This window comes from Symphodus melops (genome assembly GCF_947650265.1).
Source record: "Symphodus melops genome assembly, chromosome: 3".
Classification (NCBI taxonomy): Eukaryota; Metazoa; Chordata; class Actinopteri; order Labriformes; family Labridae; genus Symphodus; species Symphodus melops.
This window is the reverse complement of record NC_136693.1, coordinates 15,633,012-15,656,955: the sequence shown is the minus strand read 5'-3', so window position 1 is coordinate 15,656,955 and position 23,944 is coordinate 15,633,012. Positions and strand designations below refer to the sequence as shown.

Below are 23,944 nucleotides of genomic sequence, written 5' to 3'. Positions count from 1 at the left end.
CGATGAACACATGTCAAACAATATATTTGAAAAAATGTTCCGTGTGGGCATTAAAGGGCCAACCCTTTTTTTTCCTTCTTTTTTTAAATTTTTTTGGATCAATGCCAAATAGCCAGTGAAATTCTAGAGAAAGAGGTGGTTTTATTCCCTTCTACCCGAAGGGATCAAATATTTTCACACCCAGAATGCACTGGGCTTGTTGCTTTCAAAAGCCACTTTGAGGCTTGTCCCTATTGGACATACCAGCCTTCGAGCTGTACCTCTCCCTCACCCTCTTGCTTCTCTGCCTGCTGGAATCCCTCTGCAACGGAAACGGGGTTGAAACAGTTTTCCTCCATATCCACAGTAATAATAATATTAGTAATAGACGACACAAATAATGTATGTTGTTGAAAAATGCAACGTAACTTGTACTTTGATATGACTTGATCTCACCTACAATGAAAACCAATGTCTGAATAAGTAGAGATTAAAAGCCTCTTTGTCCCCTCCTTCATCCCACAGCCCCTCTCTCTCTCTTCTCTTTTCATCCTATCCAGACTATTGGCTCTGATATAATTACGCTGGTTAAGTAGCACCCCTGGCCTTAATTAAAACAGTCTGTTGACGACTCACTTAGGATGATCCTGTTGAAGAAGTCAAGATAGCGTGGCCGACAGCTCGAGCAGTCGCCTCAGGGGGGGTTCAGCCCTGTCGTCACGGCACGTGGCACCTTTGACTTTCCAGCTTCTGGTCAGCTGTGGCTGGAGGATGTGAGGGGAGAACTCCATGGGGAGACTGTACTCCACACCTAATTAAACTTAGCTCAGTGGCATTTATTCCTAATTAACTACATATTATCATTAGGAGGGGCTCATGTATTGATGCAGGATAGAACATCCCACACATGGGATAATTATAAAGGCTTGACAGGAAGGAGTTGAAAGAGGCTGGATTGTAAAGCTCTGTTTCTTTGCGTGGGTTCTTCTCAGACTTATTGGATAGAATGATTTTCTGATTTATTATTTTTTTCCCTTGTAATGAAGTTCAGATTAGTTCTGTGTTTCATACTGAGGGCTCACATGGATGAGAAAGGATGTTGTGATTTTTTTTCCTCATTTATAAACTATGACATGGACATAATGGGCATGCTTATCTGTGTTTCATATATTAAAGGTGAAATCAATCATGAAAAGTCATTCACAACTTGAAAAAGTCAATGTTTTATCAAAGTTTATACAGTGCCGCCGTCACTTTAAATGCTATTGAATGCACATTTGAAAGGGCTCCAGCATTGAGCCTCCATGAGCAGGAAGTGGACTCACACTTGATAGTAAATGAATCATTGCACATGCGAGAGGAAATGGTGCGCACTATGCGGTTTTTCAGCGTGGTTTCTAGCTGAGTTTCTAGTCACTCTGAGATGACACTCGTGGAAAGTGACACCATTGATCCTTTGATGTTATACATGCTGTGTTACACACGAAGACGGTTCTGGTCATGCTCATAAGACGATGCATCTTCACTTGTGGAAGGTGACCATATATTTGTCCTGTATCCTGAGCTTCAGTGTTAGTGTTACAGATGTGAAATTGATTTAGGATTTAATTCAGATTAGCTGCATACCTTTTTTGGTAAAACAACGCTTCTCTCTATTTTGCCCTGCTTTTTCTAGAAGAGGCGATCTAATCGCCAGGTGAAAAGAAAGAAGTACGCTGAAGAGCTGGAGGCCAGGCTGTCAGATGAAGAAGTCAAGGTTATTGTCAAAGCCAAGAAAACCAACCCAGCATCCAAGGCGCCTTCTCTTCAACTCTTTGTAGTAAGTAGTTCTACGTGCTTAGCTCCTCGTAGCTTAGAGGTCAAATTGATGTTTAATTATTTGTATTTTTTTTCTTCGAAAAGCATAAATGTAAAAGCAGCCATGTAGTCTGCATTGTTGAGTAATCTCACAATTAATACGCACAAGTAGCCTCAAAAACAGCCGATTCAGAGGACTGTTTTTGAGGCAATTACCCCTGAAAAACATAGCTGAAAAGAACTTGATGTGCTAACAAAACCATTTTTGTTGAGATGCTCTACATGCGCAGTGAATTACAGCACAGCCTGTTCTTTTCATCTCCTCTATGTGACGTGCAAACCAGGACCCCTGCAGTCTCTCTGCACAAAGAAGGAAAACAAACACTTGGTGCCCATTTTATAGATTTAAACGCACAAGGAAAAAAACAAGGAAGGCTAATATCATGAGATCACCGTGGCAGTCTAAATCTGTTGTTTGCAGATGTACTGTATATATACGGTAAATACAGGTTAATGCAAAGTGCTGCTGCAGGAGGTGTTGAACGATTGTTTACTGTCCACTGCATTCGCAGGAGAATCCCAGTGAAGAAGACGCTGCAGTTGTTGACAAAATCATGTCTTCTCGTGTCGTCAAAAAGGAGGTAATGCAGAGGTTTTTACGATGAGCCTTTTATTATTTCTACCACAAATGATTAAACTGGATCCTTTGATTCGGTTCTAAATGCACAGCTTTATTACACACAAGTTCATTTAGCGATCCAGTTCTTGACTTGTATTTACGGTTGTGTGACTTAAATCTCTCTGCAGGTCTCTCCGGGCATTGTGGTCGAGACGGAGGAGTTTTTTGTCAAATACAAAAACTAGTAAGTTCTTGACTCGGATTGAACCTCCTGCTGGAGAGTTTAGGTTTATAGTGGTGTTAATGAATCATGCCATAACGCTACAAATGCAACTTTTTTTTTAATGCCACACTCCTCTTGTCTAACAGTAAGAGCTCTTGTTTAAAGTTTACTGACACACACTTTACATCATAACGAATGATTTTTATATCATCGAAAAAAAAGAAAAAAAAACACGCGATCATATAAGCGCGCCACTGTGACATTTTGTGTCAACCAAATTAGATTGCGGAATTGGATTCTTTCCAAACCACAAAAAAAATCTGTTAAACGTATGATCAGATTAGTTATTCCTCACCTTTGTCTGAATGTGTTTTTGTTTTGTGTGTGTGTGTTATCAGCTCCTACCTACACTGTGAGTGGGCCACAGAGCAACACCTGGTGAAGGACAAGAGGATTCAACAGAAGATCAAACGTTTCAAGATGAAACAAGCACAGAGGGCCCTGTTCTTTGCAGATGTAAGGCTATGTGTGTTTGTGCTTTTGTCCATATACAGTATACTACACACACACACACACACACACACACACACACACACACACGCGCACGTGCACACAGGCACTTTGGTGTGAGCAGGTGTGTGTATGGCATACATCCTAACAGACACTGTGTGTGTAGATGTATATTGTGTATTTCTTTGTGTGGGAAGGCACATCTGTGTGCATACATTAGAGTTTCTTTACCTGCTCAGTGGACACGGTAGTGATGGTAGTAATGCTTGTCTCCAATTACAGATGGTGAGTGGGCGCTCAGGTTTATGATGTCTCCTTTTTTTCCTCCTTGTTTCTCTTGCTGTCTCTCTCAGATGGAAGAGGACCCCTTTAACCCGGACTATGTGGAGGTAGACAGAGTGCTGGAAGTGTCATATTGTGAGGACAAAGACACAGGAGAGGTAAAGTAAATCTCCTTTCATGTGTTAATCATATCTGTTTGCAGCGTGTGTGTTTATTTGTGTCTACCTGCCTGCCGTGTGCTGTGAAAATCTCTCGGTTTCAGTACACCACTCCAGTGATGCCTTTATAAACCAGAAGTGCCCAAGGCCATCCTAATAGGCTTCCTCGCAGCCTTTGTTAATATCATAAAAGCAGAGCATGGCCTCGTTCTAGTCTTTTGCAGCTCTAATTCTTGTCTGCCTGCTGCAGGAGGTGGTGTATTACCTCGTGAAGTGGTGCTCTCTGCCTTACGAGGACAGCACTTGGGAGCTGAAAGACGATGTAGATCAGAGCAAGATTGAGGAGTTTGAGCTGCTGCAGGCAGTCAAGCCAGACTCGCGCAGGATGGTAAGTCATGACAACGCAGCATCCCAACTAATCGCAGCATTTACACCTTCCTGTTTCAAGTTCAACTTCAGCAAGAAGAAAACACAAATAGGCTTAAAGGGAGATACTTTCTGACTTTATCCCAAAGCATAAGCTCCATGTAGAAAACACACACTTGGTAGTTTTTATCATACAGTTAAGTGGCCAGCCATCACAGAGCAGCATGTAATGTGCACTGCCTGGGATGAGCACCGTTGCAATATTCCAACAAGTGTTGTTCAAGCTATTTTTCATCTTTCAATATTCACATCCCTGTTCATTAGAAAAGATCACACTTTAAACAACTGTCACTGTGTGTCCACGTTTGTGTAAACAGAATGCATACGTTCAGGTATGACAATACAAGGTTTAGAGCAATCGCCACCAAAAGACAACCACATCTTGTTTCTACTCAGACCTGCTGATTTCATGTAAAAACAGCAGCACTGCCTGGCTTTTTCTTTATCTCTATCTCTTTTCCAAACATCTCCCCTTGTCAATCCTTCTATTACTATTTTCCCCCTTTTTGAAACGCAGCCGCAGAGTGGCTTAACAAACTGTTTGAAATTCTTGCTCAGGATCGGCCCCCGGCCAATCACTGGAAGAAGAGGGAGCAGTCGAGGGAATACAGGAACAGCAACAGCCTCAGGGATTACCAGCTCGAGGGGGTCAACTGGCTCCTCTTTAACTGGTACAACAGGTCAGTTTGTAATACCTGCACATACACGCACACCAAACCAGATCCTTTACAAAGGCAGTATGATAACCACTCGACACGTGAGCTAGCCTAAACCCCTCAGAAACACTACTTAAAGGAAAGACAAATAGTAGAGTTAGCATATAATACATCTTAAACACCAAACTAAATGGCATCTCTTCACATACTGCATACATGCTGCTAAAGCTCCATGTGAACCGTACACTAGACTCGTATGTTTGATATAGATTCAGAGATTTTACATTGGCATTCTGTATTTCAAGAGGAATCATCTGGGTGCATTGAGACTACACATAATGAATCCTGAGTCACTTTTCCTGTTTGTTCGTGTGTGTGTGTGTGTTTGGACCGCGCTGTGTTCACATTATTTGGTCAGACCTGCACGGGAGTCAAATTTCCTGTCAAGGTGCACAATGCTGCAAGGGCAATTGCTTTTTTTTCTCCGCCTGAGACGGCGAAAGAAACGCTGCTCGGTGTCGATGTGGCGCACATGGTGTGAGTGTGCTTGTTTTAACCCTGGGAATTGGATTTATGTGTGAGCATGCAGGATTTTGCATATGCCTGGGCACAGAGATTCATCTGAAGTAGAGAGCTGCTTAAGAGGCCAGTGGGAATATCTGCACGTTGCAATTAGCATCAAGATATAATACCCCCACCCACTGGACAGCTGAATAATGGTTTGCTGGAGTACACCACGCTGCACAGGCAGTTGTATTTGTTTCTTTTCTCTTTGGTGTGTTATTACTGCTGATCATGTCATTTTCCCCTCCATTGTAACTGCTTATTATTTTAGCATCATGGGATTATTCTTGATTGCGTCTCTTTGGGCTTTGATTTCTTGACTTTTATCAACTCCCCCTTCCCCCCCTCCCTCCACCACAACATTACTTTACAAACATTGTAACGAACACGTAAACGCTGATTCCACTTTTTTTTCCCCCCCCTCTCGAAACGTTACGTCCACCCATCAGACGAAACTGCATCCTGGCAGATGAGATGGGCTTGGGAAAGACCATCCAGTCCATCACATTCCTCGAGGAGATCCTCCGCAGGGGCATTAAAGGGCCGTTCCTCATCATCGCTCCCCTCTCCACCATCGCCAACTGGGAGCGGGAGTTCCGTACTTGGACCCACCTCAATGTCATCGTCTATCACGGAAGCATGGTCAGCCGGCAGATGCTCCAACAGTACGAGATGTATTTCAGGGATGCACAGGTACATTGCTGTTCTTTTCTTTTCTTTTTTTTATTTCACGATTTCTTCTGGGCAACACTAGTCTTATTTCCAAGAAAAAGAATGTGTCATATGTGCCTCTCTGTTGCCTGTAAACGCTTGCAAATTTGACCGAAGAAAAGCTACAAGGAGAATCAGTAATAAATGCAATGACTGGCATTCATCTTATAATGTGACAAACACATGTGAATTATCATCAAGATTGAGGGCTCTATGAATCCATCCAAACCAAATGTTCCTCTTTTCAAAGACAGACGAGCAGAAAGCATTTGCTTTACCTCCAGACAGGAAAGCAGTGATTCTCTTCAATTAAAATGATCTTGAGTGCTTTTTAGAAAACAGCAGTATGAAGTCCTGCGAGTAACATAATGATAGGTTTGAAAACAGGAGGCCTCTTTATTACAATAAGAGTGGGTTTATGGGAAAGAGAGGGGGGGGGGGGAGGCTGAACGTGATTACCATGTGCAGCAGAACGCCTGGATACACCGGAACTCTGGATGTAATAAAGCAAACTCACTTAGCGAAACGTTTCAGAGGAGAAATCACCTGAAGAAAGTGTGAAAGTGGATAGACTCATGGCAGGCGACGGATAATGAAATATTGCACTGGATAAATAAAAGATCTGTGTTAATGCTGTGGGGGGAACAACTGGCTGAAAAAAGACTTTTGGCGACTTTCATTCAGACACGGCAAACATTATTAAAGCAACACGTGTTTGTTATTGTTGTCTTTCAGCGCCATGCTTGCTTAAAGTAAGGCATGAGAGCACAACATGTAAAGAACAGGTTTATTTTACTAATGTAGTGTGAACTTCATTAGAAGAGGGGCACGTGCCCAGCAATATGTGAGCCGCTGCTGTAGGTGGTTAGTGAGCCTTGGGCAGAGGCTTCCTGTGGTTGGTGGGCCATGTGATGTGTCACAACAGGCAGTTCCAAGCTCTTAGTGTTCAGACGAACCGTGGGAGGAAATAATGCGAGAGAGAGCAGTACAGAGCGATGCCGCCACCAGGCTGTCTCCCAGGCAGCCTGTGATGTCACAGCAGCAGCCCCCGAGGGGAGCTCTCTGTCAGCACTGCTCAGGCATATTAAAGAGAGAGAGAGAGAGAGAGAGAGAGAGAGAGAGTGAGAGAGAGAGAGAGAGAGGCTCCTCAACTGCAATCTGTTGGCTGGCTGTGGGAGGGGGTTACTGGATAACTGAGCATCCCTAGAGGAGTGTTGTCAAGGCAATAGATACAAATGGAGAGGCGGGGTGAAGCAAAACCTCCCCAGACAAACAAACAAACAAACAAACAAACCAGACTCACCACTGTGTGTGCTTGTGTCCTGGTTGCGCTGTAGATGATTTCCAATGAGAATGAAACACAGATTAACAGTCGAGATTAACGGCTCCAAGGCTGAATGGAAGAACACTACTTGCTCCTCTTCTTCCGCTCTTTTAAACACAATAACATAAACCTCATTGAAACTCCCAGCTTACATTTACTTTTCTACATCTATAGAAATTAAGTTTGTACACGCCCTTATATAATGCTTACATCTCGTTTTTTAATGCTTCATTCAAATGTTAACTGTGTCCCCCCCCCGCCTTTCTTTTTCCCCAAGGGCCGTGTGATACGAGGGGCCTACAAGTTCCAGGCTGTCATCACCACTTTTGAGATGATCCTGGGAGGATGTCCCGAACTCAACGCCATCGAGTGGCGATGCGTCATCATCGATGAGGCTCACCGCCTCAAGAACAAGAACTGCAAGCTGCTAGAGGGCTTCAAGCTTATGAGCCTGGTACTTGAACCACCACCAGACATACAAGCAAAACTCAATGTTATCACATGAATGTGTGCAGTCAGAAACCCTTGTGACATATGAGATGCAATTTAATAAATGGACTCCTTTTGTTCTCCTTCAGGAGCACAAGGTCCTGCTGACAGGTACTCCTCTCCAGAACACTGTGGAGGAGCTCTTCAGCCTGCTCCACTTCCTGGAGCCGGCACGCTTTCCCTCAGAAAACACTTTCATGCAGGAGTTTGGAGACCTTAAGACCGAGGAGCAGGTGAGCCAGCTGACACAAACAGTGCATGTTTTGACGTTCTTAATCAGCGTTTTCTAACTCAACCAGTGACATTTTCTACACACACGCACACACCCAACATGTGGTGGTGAGTGATAACAGATCACGGAGTATTAATGCTAGTCTTCGTTGGACTTTGTATTTGCACAATGTCTCACAATAAAAAAAATTTTTTTACATTTGTCGGCAGAAGAGAGGCTCATACTTGAAGTCAAATATGAAACATGTAATACTCACCATGCAGCACTAAGTCTAGAAGTCAGTTGTGCAAAATCCATTTCATAGTGGTAGCTGCATGTGCTCTTGTGTTCGAACTTTTTGTCGTTAGCGTGTGTTTTTGTCAAAGTTGGAAATTCAAGATTTGACTGTTTCAGTTTGAATCAGAAGAAATAAAGACATTTTATCAGGGCACTTTTTGTGTTTCATACAGTGAATCATACCATTTTCTGACCCTTCTAACTTGAACTATCTTTTTTCCTGTTTGGATCCGCAGGTACAAAAGCTTCAAGGCATCCTGAAGCCTATGATGCTGCGTCGATTAAAGGAAGACGTGGAGAAGAAGCTGGCACCTAAAGAGGAAACCATCATCGAAGTTGAGCTCACAAACATTCAAAAGAAATACTATCGAGCGATCCTCGAGAAGAACTTCTCTTTCCTGGCTAAAGGAGCCGGCCAGGCAAACATGCCCAACCTGGTCAACACCATGATGGAGCTGAGAAAGTGCTGCAACCACCCCTACCTCATCAAAGGTAGAGCAGTACGGCTATTTGAACTTACCTACAGGTTCATGAAGGAGCATGAACTGTAGCAGCTGCTGAAGATGTGCAGTATAACCATTTCCTGTTTAGTCTTCGGGAGTTGTTGTGGGCTACATTTAGAACATTTAGAAGCTCACTTTAAAGCGGGACCATATAAGGTTATTTCATGAGACACCTGGTGATCGTCCCTCGAAACAGCCGTTGAGCTGTCATCAGCGGTTGTAGAATCTTTTGAGTGTTTATTTTCTCCTCCCTTCTTAATGAAACCACACTATCACTCCTGAATGAACGGCGCTTACTTTTATGTTAAGAGCGCGAGTGTTGCTGAATTTTTCCGTCTTTTTGTTTGTCAGGAGCAGAAGAAAAGATCATGGAGGACTTCAGGGAGGTGTACAGCCCCACTGCCATGGACTTTCACCTGCAGGCTATGGTGCAGTCTGCAGGGAAGCTGGTCCTTATTGATAAGCTGCTGCCCAAGATGAAGGCTGGAGGCCACAGGGTGCTCATCTTCTCCCAAATGGTGCGCTGCCTGGACATCTTGGAAGACTACCTCATTCAGAGAAGGTAATAAAAAAAAAAAAGACTTATTCTTTGAAGCTCGGAGGAAAACTTCTTTACAGCGAAAGCCTGAAATCATTTCCTGGAAGTTCGACTTTAAAAGAGCACTGAGTCTCCTACTTTTAACAATCCTTACCCTTACTATCACATGACCCAAAAAGTTTGATTTTTAAACTATTTTAATCCTGCAAAATGTTTGTGTTTTAGACTTAGACTGAACTTTATTGATCCTTTTGGGATGACTCCCTCTAGGTTCCAGCAGCATATACAATAAAATAAAATTTAGCAGGTAACAAAAAAAGTAGCAATATAAAGAATAAGATAGAATAAATAATAGAACACTCTTCCGTTGGAAAAAAAGAGAAGTGGAGTTTAAACTTCTCAACTCAAACATGTGATCAAACATGTGATCTCTAAGTGTTCTAACCGAATAAAAGGAGCCCCTCCCCCTTTTCAATAACACACTGCAATGTCTGTGAATACAAAGACTAAATACAACAGGTCCACAAACCGTCTATAGTATAATATTCTGGACTTGTATCAGGTCCTTTCAGCTACTTGATACAATCGGAGGCCCTGAAGAGTATGAGAGTGTTTTTTAGATTCACATCATGAGCTCAGTTCTTGCTTCCCTTTGTTGTATTTGCATCGCCTTAGTGTAAGCAGTATCTTGATAAATTACAGGGCATCATATGAAAGCTGAAATGGAACGAATGGTCAGTAACAATCACGTGGAGGTTTACAACTCGCATTTAGGTTTAGATTGCGATGAAAGATATGGTAATTACAGTTCCAAGTGGTTCAGCTGCATCTCATCTTTTTTCCCTTTTTTTTTTTTTTTTTTTTTTTTTTTTCATTCTCTTCCATTTTCGCTTTCCTGACTTTGACTCTGTTTTTGACTTGTCTTTTTCTTCTGGCTTCTCACCCGCAGCTGGCCTAAACCCTGAACTATTGTAAACATGTGAGGTGCTGTTCAGCTCAGACCTCAGACAGGGTTCAGCAGCAGGTTATTGAAGCCCTCGGGGCTTCACTGCTAAACACAAGTGGTGGTTTCTGTGAGTCTTCTTACTGGGAGTGGATTACCTTGGAGGAGGGCGGGGGGGTTGGGTAGTGGGAGGAGAGGGAAATGGACACAAGATGAAAGGGCATAACCACTCTACAGTTTTGTCTTTGAGCACACAGATTCTGCTCTGTAGAAGGAAAGCAAAAAATGTACTGGGAGACTTTAGAAACTGGGTGCTGTAGCGACTTATTATTTCAGGCTTAGTTCAACACATTTTCCCCACATTAAAAAAAACACACAAAAAACTAGATGTTCTATGCTTATTATTTGTTTGTAAGTCCTGACTCAGTGGGGTTTTTTGTTGTGCACATTCATCACAGCTCAGTGTCTCTGTGTTGCAGGTACTTGTATGAGCGAATAGATGGACGTGTTCGGGGGAACATGCGGCAGGCAGCCATCGACCGATTCAGTAAGCCTGACTCGGAGCGCTTCGTTTTCCTCCTCTGCACAAGAGCTGGTGGCCTGGGAATCAACCTCACAGCTGCAGACACTTGCATCATCTTTGACTCTGACTGGAACCCGCAGAATGACCTGCAGGTACGACAGCAACTCACTCACAGCTGAAGTTACAACCAGCGGCCATTCATGTTTCAGCATACAGTCGATTCTGCACTTTGATCTGCCCGTGTAAACGCCAATTATAAAGTGCTTTACACGCTGTCCAATCGAGGCAATAAGTGCACATTCATTATACCAGATACCATCATTTATGAGGATTTGAAATCATGTCAAACTGCATATGAAGTAGCTTTTCCTGTCCTCCACAGGCCCAGGCTCGCTGCCACCGTATTGGTCAGAACAAAGCAGTCAAGGTGTACCGTCTGATCACCAGGAACTCGTACGAGAGAGAAATGTTTGATCGCGCCAGCCTCAAGCTGGGTCTCGACAAAGCAGTGTTGCAGAGCATGAGCGGCCGAGATAACAGCCTCGGAGGAGGCACAGGGGGAGGGGTAAGTTTTGAGAAGTATCCAAATGATTTGAAATGGAAATGGGAGATTAAATCAATGAGTCACGTTGATTATGTTCAGTTCATTTTCAAAGAGCAGTGTTTGTTTGTGATTTTCTGTTCGAGCTGGGCACGAATGTTTTTTTTTTTTCTATTCCACTATCTCATCATCAAATGGTAACACTAAAAGTAGGAAACCACAGAAGCCATAAGTATCAGAAATATTACAGAGTGCAGGGTTTTATATTTTATTTAATTGGGTTTATCTATCCATCTAGCCTTTTTTCTTACTCAGATAAGCATCAATTTTCATCTTAAATCTTGAGGGATCTTAACTGAGAAGTTTCTTTCTTCGTCAGCCTCCGTCTATCTTGTCAGCGTTCTCATCTTTTACATGTAGCTACAGCTTTTAACACTCAGGTCCTGATTCACAGGAGCATTGCACTGCTTTCGTGTCCACTAAACCTGTGCCGATAAATCGTTGGGACAACGTCTAATTCTCAAAACACATACAGGGGGTTAATCGCTCCCCTTATTGCACTGCAGAGCAGGTTGCTGGTTGCATGTATTTAAATAAACCATCACGCATTCAATTGGGGAACTTTTTTTCTTTCTGTCTATGCAAATAAGTGTGATTGCAACAACAACAAAAAATAGTCTAAGTTACAAACACGGTGCCAACAACCACATACAGTTGAGAGCAGTATTCATAGGAGATCTCGCATACAAACTTTCCAGTGATCAGAAAAATGATTCCACTATTCTGAAGCTGTTACGCACGAGGATGTGAGGGTTTTTTTTTTTTTTTGTTTGTTTTTGTTTTTTTTATTCTTTAGTCTGCCCTTGCTTGCTACATTCAGAGAGGAAGTCTGGCATTAAAATAAACCCTGACAAACTTTCTACAATCGTCTTTCTGTGGACAGAAGTGAGCTCTGTCAGAGTGAGCAGAGTAAAGGTTCAGCCTCTTTTTCTTCGCTTTCAGACGACAAGAAGAACAAAGTGCATGGAGCACGACTGAACATCTTTAGCTCTGTGCGCTTTGTGTAGACCTTGAGACCGAGCAGATAGTGTGGGCAAATGTTCTTCATTTTTGAAAGCGTTAGCAGCTGCATTCTAATTGAATCAGGACCTTATTGCATTATTACTGGGGAAAATCATGAAATAAAATAAGCCTGTCTCTCACTCTCACCGTGACAACACTTAAACCACTGTATGGTTTAAGAAAGACAAAAGTTTTACAAATTAAATTCAAAAGATGTTGTGCTCTTTCAAACAATAATATAAGACAACAGTTTGCTTCATCAGCGGCCCTGAGTGACATCAGAGAAGCAGTGCAACAGATGGCAGACAACAAGAAGAAGCAAAACAGAGAAAATCAAATGTGCACAAACCCTCAAACTTACATCTGGCTCTGGAAATTTCTTCTTCAAGTGTAACCAATCCGATTAGAGTCTAATCTCTTTGTGAGGGAGTGTGTCAACAACATGTGAAGTGTGTAGGTGGATGTTTAGATAATTCTCAGAGGACACCAACCTCGGCTGAAGAAAAACGAGGTTGAGCAAATAGCAGGCCTCCTCTTCCAGTCTGACTTCACAAACAGCTGTTGAGTTTCAATACTGCGTTGCTGATGATAAAACTTGATATGCAACAGGTGCAATACAACAGGCGTTTGCTTGATTGTGTCCTGTTTTGCAGGGTACCTTTTCCTTATCCTGCAATAAGTAGTAGTAGGTTGTAGCTCACAATCAGGTTGTTTGTCACCCCATTTGAGTTCATTACAGTTTGATTCTGTTGCTCGTAGGCGGTGCAGCAGCAGCTGTCTAAAAAAGAGATCGAGGATCTGTTGCGACGTGGTGCATACGGAGCAATCATGGATGAGGAGGACGAAGGGGCGAAATTCTGTGAGGAGGACATCGATCAGATTCTCCAGCGCAGGACGAAGACCATCACCATCGAGTCCGAGGGACGAGGATCTACCTTTGCTAAGGTGACTGTTGTGATTTAAATTGAAACTTTATATTAAAAAAAAGTTATGTTTCTGGAGTTCTAATTGCATCACCTGTGATAACTGGATACATTTAAAAGGGTATTTTGATGAGCAGTGGTTAATCATGAATTCATGGATTGTTAACGTAGACTCCCATGTCTGTTTTCAGGCTAGTTTTGTGGCGTCCGGAAACCGCACAGACATCTCTCTGGATGATCCCAACTTCTGGGACAAATGGGCCAAAAAGGCGGATGTTGACATGGAAATGGTCAACGGAAGAGTATGTCATACAACACTATCATTGTTAACTAGACAGAATTAGGGCATTGCTCACAAAGATTAGTTGCACCCTCATAAAGATACAATGCTCAGCCAGTAGAGCGACGGCCTTTCTGAGCTGTGATAAAGTCATGAGATTTTTTTTTTAAATATCTATATATAAAGTCTTGTTCACCCTCCGTTTCCCCCCCCCCTGCAGAACAGCCTGGTGATTGACACCCCTCGCGTCAGAAAGCAGACGAGGCCGTTCAGCGCGACAAAGGACGAGTTAGCCGAGCTCTCAGAGGGTGAAAGCGATGATGATGAGTCCAAACCAAAGCTCAGGCGAAACCATGACCGCCTCAACAGCTACGGACGCACAGAGTGCTTCAGAGTAGAGAAGAACCTGCTTGTTTATGGGTGAGGCGATCACATTAGCCGTGTGTGTTAAGTTAGCATCTCTTTAATTGTAAGAGAATCTTTCTTTTTGTGACAACTTTCCTTCAATTTATTTTTTTTTTTCCTTTTCCCTTTCGTTGTCCAGCTGGGGCCGTTGGAAGGATATTCTGAACCATGGGCGATTTAAGAAGCAGCTGACAGATTGGGATGTGGAGTCCATCTGCAGGGCCCTGCTGGCTTACTGCCTGGTGCATTACCGCGGAGACGATAAAATTAAAAGCTTCATGTGGGACCTGATTGCCCCTACTGAGGATGGTCAAACCAAGGAGCTACAGAATCACCTGGGTAAGTCTCTGCTTGTTCAGCATGAATTCAACTGTCTATAAAACTGATGGTGACAAATGAAGAGGTTAGACAGTGAGCTTTTTTTTTTTTACATTTCACTTCTCATACTACACCTATAACTGTAAACTCCTTGTGTCCTCTAGGTTTGTCTGCCCCAGTCCCCAGAGGAAGGAAAGGGAAGAAGATGAAGACCCAGTCCAGCTCTTTTGACATCCATAAAGCCGAGTGGCTCAGGAAACACAACCCAGAGCACATGCTTCAGGACGACGGCTACAAGAAGCACCTCAAACACCACTGCAACAAGTAGGTGGCAACGACATCCACTTCACCTGTAGTTCCCAATACAACTGCATGAACTGTACATCAGGAAAGGTACTGATCATTCTCAGTTATCTAAAACAGCGCTCTAACTTAGAAGAGACACATTGGATATATTTTCCAGGATTGACTTTGCGTGCAGCACACAAAGAGACTAACAGTCTAGGTTTGAGTTGTTTCATTGCCTGTGGGAGAGTGTGCATGACTGTGAGTGTGCATGTGTCTGTGTTTAAACAGTTTTGCTATTACAGCTCCTGGCAGGTGGTCATTATTCTCTTCTAGCACAGATTGTATCAGTTCCTTTTTAATACAATGAAGCCTAAGTGAAAAATGAAAATACAATTTGTGGCTCAAACTCTGGCACCTTTCGAGCCACTGTAATTAGGAGGCACTAAAACATCTATTGGAGCCGACAGAAGACAGATTCATTAACGGACGTGCATCACTTTGAGTCCAGACTGACTGATATGATTGTTAATGGGACTTCAGCCCAGCTAATGGCTGTCATAGATCTCTCTTCTTTAGTGACAGAGGGAAAAGGATGGCTGCTATAAAACAAAGAGATATAAAGCTGAAAACATGGCTGCTACTTCTTTCTATAAAGGATTGGGGGGGGGGGGGGGGGGGGGTGTTCATTTCTGGCTGCAGAGCACTGCAGCTTCCATAGAAATGTTTGTCATTGTTTCCTGGTCCAGTTGTGCTGAATCCAGGGATTGTCTGATATGTGACACGCAAATGGGGACACACACACGGTCAGCAGAGTTAGCTGACTTGTGCATTTTTCAGTTTGAGGACCTGGAATGTGACTGCTGGGGGGGGGGTAGTGAGGTTGGTGCTGATCGTGCTGATTGGCCTCCTTAACTGGACAGTTAAGCCTCTACACAAGAGTGAGGAAAAATATAGGAAGTGGACTGTTTGCAGACAAAACAGTTTCACACCTGTACTTTTTGCTGTATAGATTTAGAAAAAAAAACTGTATTAAGACTTCTACACTGTGTTTTGTTAAATCTGTGAACAGATCACGAGGGATTCTTTGCATGCCACTCATGTCATTCATACTTGGCTTAGTCACCTCCAAAAGACAGTGTACGACTCTGCTGAGATCCTCTGCAGCCTCTGAGTGAAGCACATTGCACAACACGCACACACAAACACTTTGAAGAAGTGACAGCCATGTCTTTGACAGACAGACGCGCAAGCCCTGAAAATGTCGCTGTCTGTGATTTAAGGCAGGATTTTGGGCTCATTTAGAGAACTGAGTTCGGGCGAACATAAGAAGGAATTCCAACTATGAATGATTTCTGTCATAAGGCGGTCCACACGTCTTTCACTGCTGTTTAAACAAGAGCAGCAAGAAGAAGACAACAGGTTTTACTTTTAGTGCTAAATGACTAAAGAAGTTTACAAATAATCAATTTACCTGCAGAGGTATTCTATCTGTCTCCTTTCTCTTTGTCTTATGTGTTAAATTGTTCAGAAATCAGTAGTTTCACAACATGTTTAATTAGGATCAGTGGAAATCGTTTTCTCATCTTGTCTGCTTAAATTGCTTTGAAACGGTTTTTTTTTGTTAACAGGCGGTTGTAGGGCGCTTCATTCACAAATTTCTCTGGCATTTGACAGTGTCAGAGGAGTACACTGTATCCTCTGAAAGGACGCCATACTGAGAAGAACAATTGTAAGACAGCTTATGACTACATAGCCATGCAAATCCTCAACAGAGAGTTTGGCTCTCATGCCAGAAAGCCTTAAAAAATAAATAAATAAATAAAATAACTCCCATGCCCAATTTTTCCAACGGCAGACATTACATGACAGAATTTAATAATCATTATGTGTTCAGACAAAATGCTAAATCTCAAGGCATACCAGACGTTCCAGCCTGGCACACCAGCGCAAACACATTTCCCACCACTTGACTGTGTCTTCGCTCAAAGCCCTGCTGGCTGTGATGTGTGATCATGCATCACAGAGCTAATGTCTCCCCTGTGAGTCAGCCTCCCTCTACCTTGTCAGCCTCGGCTTCCCAGCCTTCATCTACTGCCAGAGCACGACCACATGACGACTGGCGAGAGAGAGAGAGAGAGACTGTCGACTGTTCATTCAGACCTCAGAGCCGTGCCGTGGAAACGCTCATGACTCTCTGTGAGGTCGATACGATAATGTCGACTTCAATTAAGCCATAATTCACATGATTTCGTCTGGCTTAGTCTGTGTTGTGGCAAGCGCTTTGAAAGGCTAGCTTGTGATTAATAGCTGAACACACACACAAGCTGTGATCAAAACGCATACACATGGTCTATATGTTCAGTCGATTGTCTGCTGTTTGTGGATGTACAATTACACAACTAGACAGCTGAATTTAAGAATTCACACATTTCTCTTATTTGCATTGTGATCATCAGTTTACAGCAGAGGTGTGTGTGTGAGTGTGTGATGGTACTGCTCGCTCAGCGTTTGTTCAGCGGGGGGGGGGGGGGGGGGGGGGGGGGGGGTCAGGGCTTTGTTGTGACCAGTGGGTTTTCTATGCAGGGTGCTGCTCAGGGTCAGAATGCTGTACTACCTGAAACAAGAGGTGATAGGGAGCCAGGCCCAGAAGGTGCTGGATGGTGCGGACTCCAGGTGAGCTCAACTTTAAACCTACTCATTACTCACAACAGCTTCCTGTCCCATGCTTTGTCATCTCGGACCTTTCCGACTTCTTTCGAGGCTTAAATAACAATAAGTACAACAAGCAGCACAGTAGCTATCACCTTTACACTCTGTCCACTAACATTTCTGACCAGTTTGATTTGTGGATTAGCAGGATTCTCTTCATCACACAGAGGGTCAGGAGGCTTTAGCAGCTGTAATAAAACACCACAGAGACGGTTACTGGAAAGATCAAATCATCAAAAATAGAGCTTAGCAGTAACACTGTGAAATAGATATTTTTCGATGTGAGTGGTACATATGATCGTTAGTATCTGCTGTCAGCCTAGTGAAGGAAGAATCAATGGACCAGAGAAATTAACAACACAGTTGTAGTGCTCCACCTGCTGGTGAACAATGGGTGTTTCTGTTAAATTAAATATTTCCTCACAAGTGTTGTCAAAGATGGTTAATCGAAACATGTCACCCTAAATTCATGATTGAATTCAGGAAGCTTTCACACTTCTTCAGTCATCTGTAGGATTTCTGTTTTCACCTCTTGAGTTGCATTCAAAGCAAAACAGACAGAAAAAGACAAAGAGCCCTTGTTTATACTGAGTTTCATTCCATGTTACTTTAGAGGAACAGATATAAAACCAAAGGGGAAAAAAAGTAACACACTAAAATTATTCTGATTCCCTCCTCCTCCTCCTCCTCTTCCTCCTCCATAGTGAAATAAAGATCTGGGTGCCAGATCCTGAACATTCTGAGCTGCCAGCTTTGTGGTGGGATGCTATATGTGACAAGTGTTTGCTGCTGGGCATCTACAAACATGGTAAGATACGTCAGCTCTTACTGTAACTTCTTGTATTCTAAAGAGCTATACTTTGCTGTGAAGTGTCTGTATTGACTTCACAAAGTGAACAAAAAGTGACATTCTAGTCAAAAATGAAGTTGTAAATCTGAACGATCACCCAGGTTGTGTCTCCTGGCTTTAGCCTATCTGACAGTTCCCATCTTTAATTCTTTGCTGACCGTGTGATTTGCTTGTCTCCTGCGTGCACTCCTAGGCTATGAGAAGTACAACACCATTCGTGCAGACCCGTCTCTTTGCTTCATAGAGCGCGTTGGACGACCAGACGAGAAGGCCATCGCTGCCGAACAAAGAGGCAATGATTTCATGGATGGGTGTGTACAGCATGCGAGTCTTGACTCTGACAAATCATTGGGTTTTATTGTTCTGGGCACAAAACAAATAGATGTGTATTTATGTGTGTGTAGGGATGTGGATGATCCAGAGTACAAGCCTGCTCCAGCCCTGATGAAAGATGATATGGAGGTTAGTCTACATGAACCAAAGGCGGGTGTTGAGAGAACAAATTGTCCCCTCTTTGTATTTCAGCTTGTTCATTATTTCTCGTTCAACCAATCACACTCTGAAAGGCTGTAAAGTGTGTTTTTTTTTAAAACCTGCCATGAACTTCTCTTGCAGGATGATGCCTCTTCACCTGGAGACTTGGTTGTCACAGACAACGCTGGAGGTGAGCTTTAGATTCTTTTAATCCATACAAAAATGTTCATTATTTGCACAAATGCTAACTTCCCACATCCACGTGGCAACTTTAAAAGCTCTACGATTTAAGTTTTTGAATTCTAAGAAATCTTTTCTGAATTGTCTTATCCATATAATCATTGATAATGTGCTAGTCTAATTATGAAAAAAAAAAAAAAAAAACGTCATGTCACTATGTAATACTCTGATCCAGATGCAGTTCAAATGACGGGAGGTGAAACCATCTACTGGCCCTCACCCTCGGTGTTGACAGCCAGACTGAGACGTCTGATCACAGCCTCGCAGCGCTTCACGAAAAGCCGGCAGATCCTGCACATCCACCAGACTCAGACTCAGCCTCAGACCCAGCCCACCATGATACTGTCAGCTCCACTCTGCCCGCTGCCACCCACTCTAAATGACACCCTGAACCCAAAGATGGTTGCTAAGCTTGAGCGCCAACAAAGGTCAGAGCAATAAGCAGATCCATGTTTGGAAAACAGATATATGACTGATCTAAAATAGTTAAATAAAAAAGAACAATGTCTGATTGTAACAGACAAATATTGCTCTTGAGGATTTTGAACGTCATTTTTTTCCCTCCCATTCCTCAGATGGACCAGGAGAGAAGAGGCCGACTTCTACCGCGTGGTCTCCACATTTGGTGTAGTGTTTGACCCGAGTCTCAGCCGCTTCGACTGGACCAAGTTCAGGGCAATGGCTCGGCTGCACAAGAAGACTGATGAGAGCCTGCAGAAATACCTGTGTGCTTTTACCGCCATGTGCCGAAGGGTGTGTCGCCTGCCACCCAAAGAGGGAGGTCAGTAGTTTTACCAGCTTATTTACATGCACACACAATACCTATAGGAGCATCCGTTTAATCTTTATGTGGGTATACATTTCTACACAGGTGGGGAAAACGGGTTTGGACTTTTAGATGATCATGTCAGGGTTCATTTTTTGGTTTTGGTCACAAACTTTGCTTTTTTGTAGAAATAAAAATATGTATTGTAAGGATGTGGAATCCATACAAAGCTGAAGTCTTCAGAACATGTATGAAGTATTTATTCCTCACACTTGTATTCTCTGTAACCTGTCAGATCTACACGTGTACTGTAGTATATCCTTCACTCACTGCTGCCTTTAACTGATTGCGTTCGAAAGAGAGATCAGTTTTACCTTAAAGAGGCAGAGGGGTTGAGCAAGTTAATCATTTCCAAATAGCAAACAGTGTGATGTTTAAACTCCAAGCACAGACAGGTCTTTGGGTTGCTTCTGTTTCCTCTCACTCACTTTGTTTCGTTTTCTTCTGTGGCTGTGTCGCAGACTCTGCGGTGGACCCGTCTCTGACCATCCAGCCCATCACGGAGGAGCGAGCGTCTCGCACCCTGTACAGAGTGGAGCTTCTTCGCCAGGTGCGGGAGCAAGTACTCCGCCATGCGTTACTGTATGAGCGTCTGCCACTGTGCCAGATGAGCTCAGATTTACCCGTGTGGTGGGAGGCAGGTACTCATGACCGCGACCTGCTTATCGGTGCCGCCAAACACGGTGTCAGCCGCACAGATTATCACATCCTGAGAGACCCTGAGCTGAGCTTCATGGCTTCCCAACGTAACAGCCAAACAAAAGCTACACAGCAGCAATCCCACGCATCCACCCCGCTGCTGCAGCCCCAGTACCAGAACACTAGCTCAGTGTTGACGGGCTCTCCGCTGCCTCCACCTCCCCAGAAAGACACTGAGCCCGGTGCGGTTGTACCCAAAGTGGAACCTGCCTCAGAAGGAGAGGAGAAGCCTGGGGACAGCTGGAGTCCTCCCCAAGCTCCACCTACTCCCACAGGTCTGGAGGAGAAGCCCGTTACGGAGGCCAGGGACAGCGAGAGAAAGATGGTGGCCGCACGCACCAAACCTCTGACGCCCAACTCCTCCGAGAGGAAACCCAAGAAGGCTAGCAAGAGAGGGCGCAGGGAGGCGAGGAGAGGCTCGGAATCGGACTCGGATGGCTCCTCCTCAAGCAATTCGTCACGCTCCTCTTCATCCTCCTCCTCCTCCTCTTCTTCCTCTTCACATTCCGGGTCCAGCTCCTCCTCCTCTTCTTCCTCTTGCTCCTCTGGGTCTTCATCATCCTCGTCGTCCTCGTCATCCTCTTCGGAAGATAGCGACAGTGACAGAGAGGAGGGGAAGAAGAAAGGTGAGTAGATCTTACTCTTTTAAAGACGCAGGATACAAAAAACTGGAATGTAGAATAAGGGTCTTGTTAACACAATATGACACCACGCCATACCATACTGGGAAAGATCAGCAGAAAAACACATCAATCAGAGATAGAGGATAAGAGCTGGTTTTATTATAATTGATAACTAATGATCCCCCTATGTCTGCCTCTCTATCTGTCACATTCTCAGTGCCTGCTGCAACGAGTGTAAAGGGCTTCGACGAGGACAGCGTTGCATCTCTGAGCACTACACAGGATGAAACGCAAGACCCCCATGGGACTGAGAACGGCATCAACAACAGCTCCTCTCACCCTTTCCAGGGAGGGGGGTACATGCTTGCCGCATCTTACTGGCCAAAGGTAAACAACTGTTTATATGCGCACACACGCCATGAGTCATTTTGGCATCACGAAACTGATTGGCTCGCAAAGAATCTAAACATCATTGTCCCTGATGATATTTAAATAAAATGTTCAAGCAAAAGGGATTATTTGATCATTCAAATGTGGAGCTTTCTGTACTTTTTTTAAACAAAAATGTATGACCCAAGCGTTTGAGTGTTGATAGTCTGCTGTCGCTTCTCCAGGATCGTGTGATTATCAACCGCCTGGACAGCATCTGCCAGGCGGTGCTAAAGGGCAAGTGGCCGGGAACACGTCGTGTGTACGAGCCAGGAGGTGCAGTGGCCTCCTTTTACACCACCAAGCTGCTGGACAATGCCAACAGCCTGTGCGAGGACCCCTCCGCCTCACCACAGGGGTCAAAGGTGACCAAGCATGTTGCAGAAAACAAGGAGTTCTCAGTAAAACTCAACGATGTATGTTGATTTCTCCCTTATTCTCCTCCGCCTCCCTCTGCTTCGCCCTAATCGTAGGACCCTACCACTTCTGTTGCCATGACTGGTGTTAGCTGCCGTGTTCAGCATGTTTCTCTGGTTTTCATCCTTCTTTCCTTCGGGTATGATTAGTGGTTATGACTGCCCGGCAGGAGGAGAGATTAATTTAATAACAGCGTTCCTCTCCTTTCCCACACACTCAATTTGAATTGGGCTCTGAGGCGGTGATTACTTGAGCACAAATCACTCAGTCATGAGGACATAATGAGTTCAGTATGAAGCCTCTCTGTACTGAAGGGGTCGTGCTTATAATCTGATTGAAATGGAGACCTCGGCTGTGGGCGTTTTCTAGTATGCATCGAGGCATGTGGCCATTGACTTTGACTGGCTTCAGACTTGCTTTCGATTATTTCTTTGCATTGGATGTTTGTTTTGTTTTTTTCTTTTTGAACAAAATCTTTTCTTGAATTATACCTTTAAACACTTGCTGCTTGTGACCTTCATAATCCTTGATGCTGACAGCAGCTATCTCTCTGGCATGGCTTCCCCCGATGCAGTCCAGACTATGACCAGACTAAACCCACTGTCCCTACTAGTCACTGCCCTCTCCTGTGTCCATGTGTCCCAATACTAACAAAATAACTGCAAAAATGTTCTCTTGATGTAAAAAAAAGTTGATCAATAATGAGACCTTGTGAGAAATATACCTTGAATGATAAAGTTTTTGTAATAAAAAAAAAAAGAAGCTTTTACTTCACAATCCATTAGATGAAAAAGCAGTGAAAGTTTCCGTACACAGTAAACAGTCGGAGGAGGATTTTTTTTTTTGTTAAATAGCACACTTCTACTTGTTTATACCTCAGTTAGTTTTCACCCTAACGCTTTATCCCCCCTCCCAGACTTGTCTAACATCTTTGTTGTGTGTGCGCAGCAGGAAGGAGGTCTTAAACTGACCTTCCAGAAACAAGGTCTACCTCTGAAGAGGCCCCTGGAGTCTGAGGAAGGTCCCCAGGCCCAGCAGCAGTACCTGGCCCGGCTTCATGAGCTGCAGAGCGCCTCGGACACAGGCCTGGCAGACATCACCAAGCCTCAGTGCAGCTTCCAGACTGGTGTGTTGAGACCTTTTCATGCACACACAAAATGTGTTGACAGAAGTCCCTTCGAGTTTCCTTGACTACCACTAGATGGCAGCAAAGTCTGGTTTCAGTAACTTAAAAGACCCGGAAGTTAATGCTCATCTTTTTGGCCTTGCGAGTTTAATTCACAGATGGTAACAGAACAGAAAATGTGTGTTAAGTCTAAAATACAACATCTGACCTTTGCCCTAAGTTCACAGTAACCAGCCAAGAGTGGAAAAAAGTCATTAATAGAACGACTCTAACATTTAAGACAGTTCCTAATGTAATCAACAAACATTGACAAACTAGATGGAAGCAAACAGGTCCTTGTTTTTGTTTGCAGCCCCTCCTGATCTTTCCAGTCAGATGAGGCTGAATGGTGTACTGGATGGCCAGCCGGTGGTGAAGAGACGGAGGGGACGGAGAAAGAACGTGGAGGGGATGGACCTGCTCTTCATGAACAGGAGCCGAGTTCCTGCTGCTTCAGATCAGGTTAGCCTCCTTCACTCCTTATTTTTAATCAAAAGCAGTCTTCAAAGTGAATAATGCTCTTATTATTATTTTACTTATTTTGATTATTCAACCAATGAATAAACAATAAGTCAGTATACCTTCGTGTTCTGATCTGATCAGCTGTACCATTAATAAACTATTTCTTGTGCCCATGTTTTTCCAGATGCCTCCAGGGTGGGGGGGTATTGGCCAGGTGGGCATGGCTGTGGCCTCAATGCCAGGCTTCAGCCAGAGCACCAATCAGATACCAGCAGACACTGACAGCAGAGTCCCTGTCATCAACCTCAAAGATGGCACCCGGCTTGCTGGGGACGATGCTCCCAGGAGGAAAGATTTAGACCTGTGGCTAAAAGAGCATCCTGGATTTGTGGCAGACACGGGAGCCTTCATCCCTGTGAGTACTTATCATCACTTCACCTTAAAGGTTTCTGCAGAGTTTAAAGAAGACTGTTTTGTAAA

At 43.8% G+C, this 23,944-nt stretch overlaps 1 protein-coding gene across 6 annotated transcripts in view; it reads left to right on the top strand.

The window, feature by feature from the left end:
- Positions 1 to 23,944, top strand: part of chd9 (chromodomain helicase DNA binding protein 9) — a 63,338-nt gene that overhangs the window by 34,513 nt on the left and 4,881 nt on the right. For 3 of the 6 annotated variants that reach the window (XM_079340012.1, XM_079340011.1, XM_079340016.1), the window contains 31 exons: positions 1,655 to 1,798; positions 2,349 to 2,417; positions 2,584 to 2,639; positions 3,017 to 3,134; positions 3,482 to 3,568; positions 3,819 to 3,956; positions 4,553 to 4,674; positions 5,664 to 5,907; positions 7,527 to 7,703; positions 7,828 to 7,971; positions 8,483 to 8,738; positions 9,101 to 9,311; positions 10,710 to 10,905; positions 11,136 to 11,318; positions 13,116 to 13,301; positions 13,471 to 13,581; positions 13,780 to 13,979; positions 14,104 to 14,303; positions 14,447 to 14,606; positions 17,154 to 17,243; positions 17,984 to 18,087; positions 18,323 to 18,591; positions 18,745 to 18,793; positions 19,019 to 19,271; positions 19,419 to 19,624; positions 20,131 to 20,994; positions 21,209 to 21,378; positions 21,606 to 21,836; positions 22,786 to 22,963; positions 23,316 to 23,464; positions 23,649 to 23,879. In XM_079340012.1, the coding sequence (XP_079196138.1) occupies positions 1,655 to 1,798; positions 2,349 to 2,417; positions 2,584 to 2,639; positions 3,017 to 3,134; positions 3,482 to 3,568; positions 3,819 to 3,956; positions 4,553 to 4,674; positions 5,664 to 5,907; positions 7,527 to 7,703; positions 7,828 to 7,971; positions 8,483 to 8,738; positions 9,101 to 9,311; positions 10,710 to 10,905; positions 11,136 to 11,318; positions 13,116 to 13,301; positions 13,471 to 13,581; positions 13,780 to 13,979; positions 14,104 to 14,303; positions 14,447 to 14,606; positions 17,154 to 17,243; positions 17,984 to 18,087; positions 18,323 to 18,591; positions 18,745 to 18,793; positions 19,019 to 19,271; positions 19,419 to 19,624; positions 20,131 to 20,994; positions 21,209 to 21,378; positions 21,606 to 21,836; positions 22,786 to 22,963; positions 23,316 to 23,464; positions 23,649 to 23,879 (5,796 nt within the window). The remainder of the gene's footprint in view (positions 1 to 1,654; positions 1,799 to 2,348; positions 2,418 to 2,583; positions 2,640 to 3,016; positions 3,135 to 3,481; positions 3,569 to 3,818; positions 3,957 to 4,552; positions 4,675 to 5,663; positions 5,908 to 7,526; positions 7,704 to 7,827; positions 7,972 to 8,482; positions 8,739 to 9,100; positions 9,312 to 10,709; positions 10,906 to 11,135; positions 11,319 to 13,115; positions 13,302 to 13,470; positions 13,582 to 13,779; positions 13,980 to 14,103; positions 14,304 to 14,446; positions 14,607 to 17,153; positions 17,244 to 17,983; positions 18,088 to 18,322; positions 18,592 to 18,744; positions 18,794 to 19,018; positions 19,272 to 19,418; positions 19,625 to 20,130; positions 20,995 to 21,208; positions 21,379 to 21,605; positions 21,837 to 22,785; positions 22,964 to 23,315; positions 23,465 to 23,648; positions 23,880 to 23,944) is intronic. The other 3 variants (XM_079340015.1, XM_079340014.1, XM_079340013.1) reach the window with 3 other exon arrangements.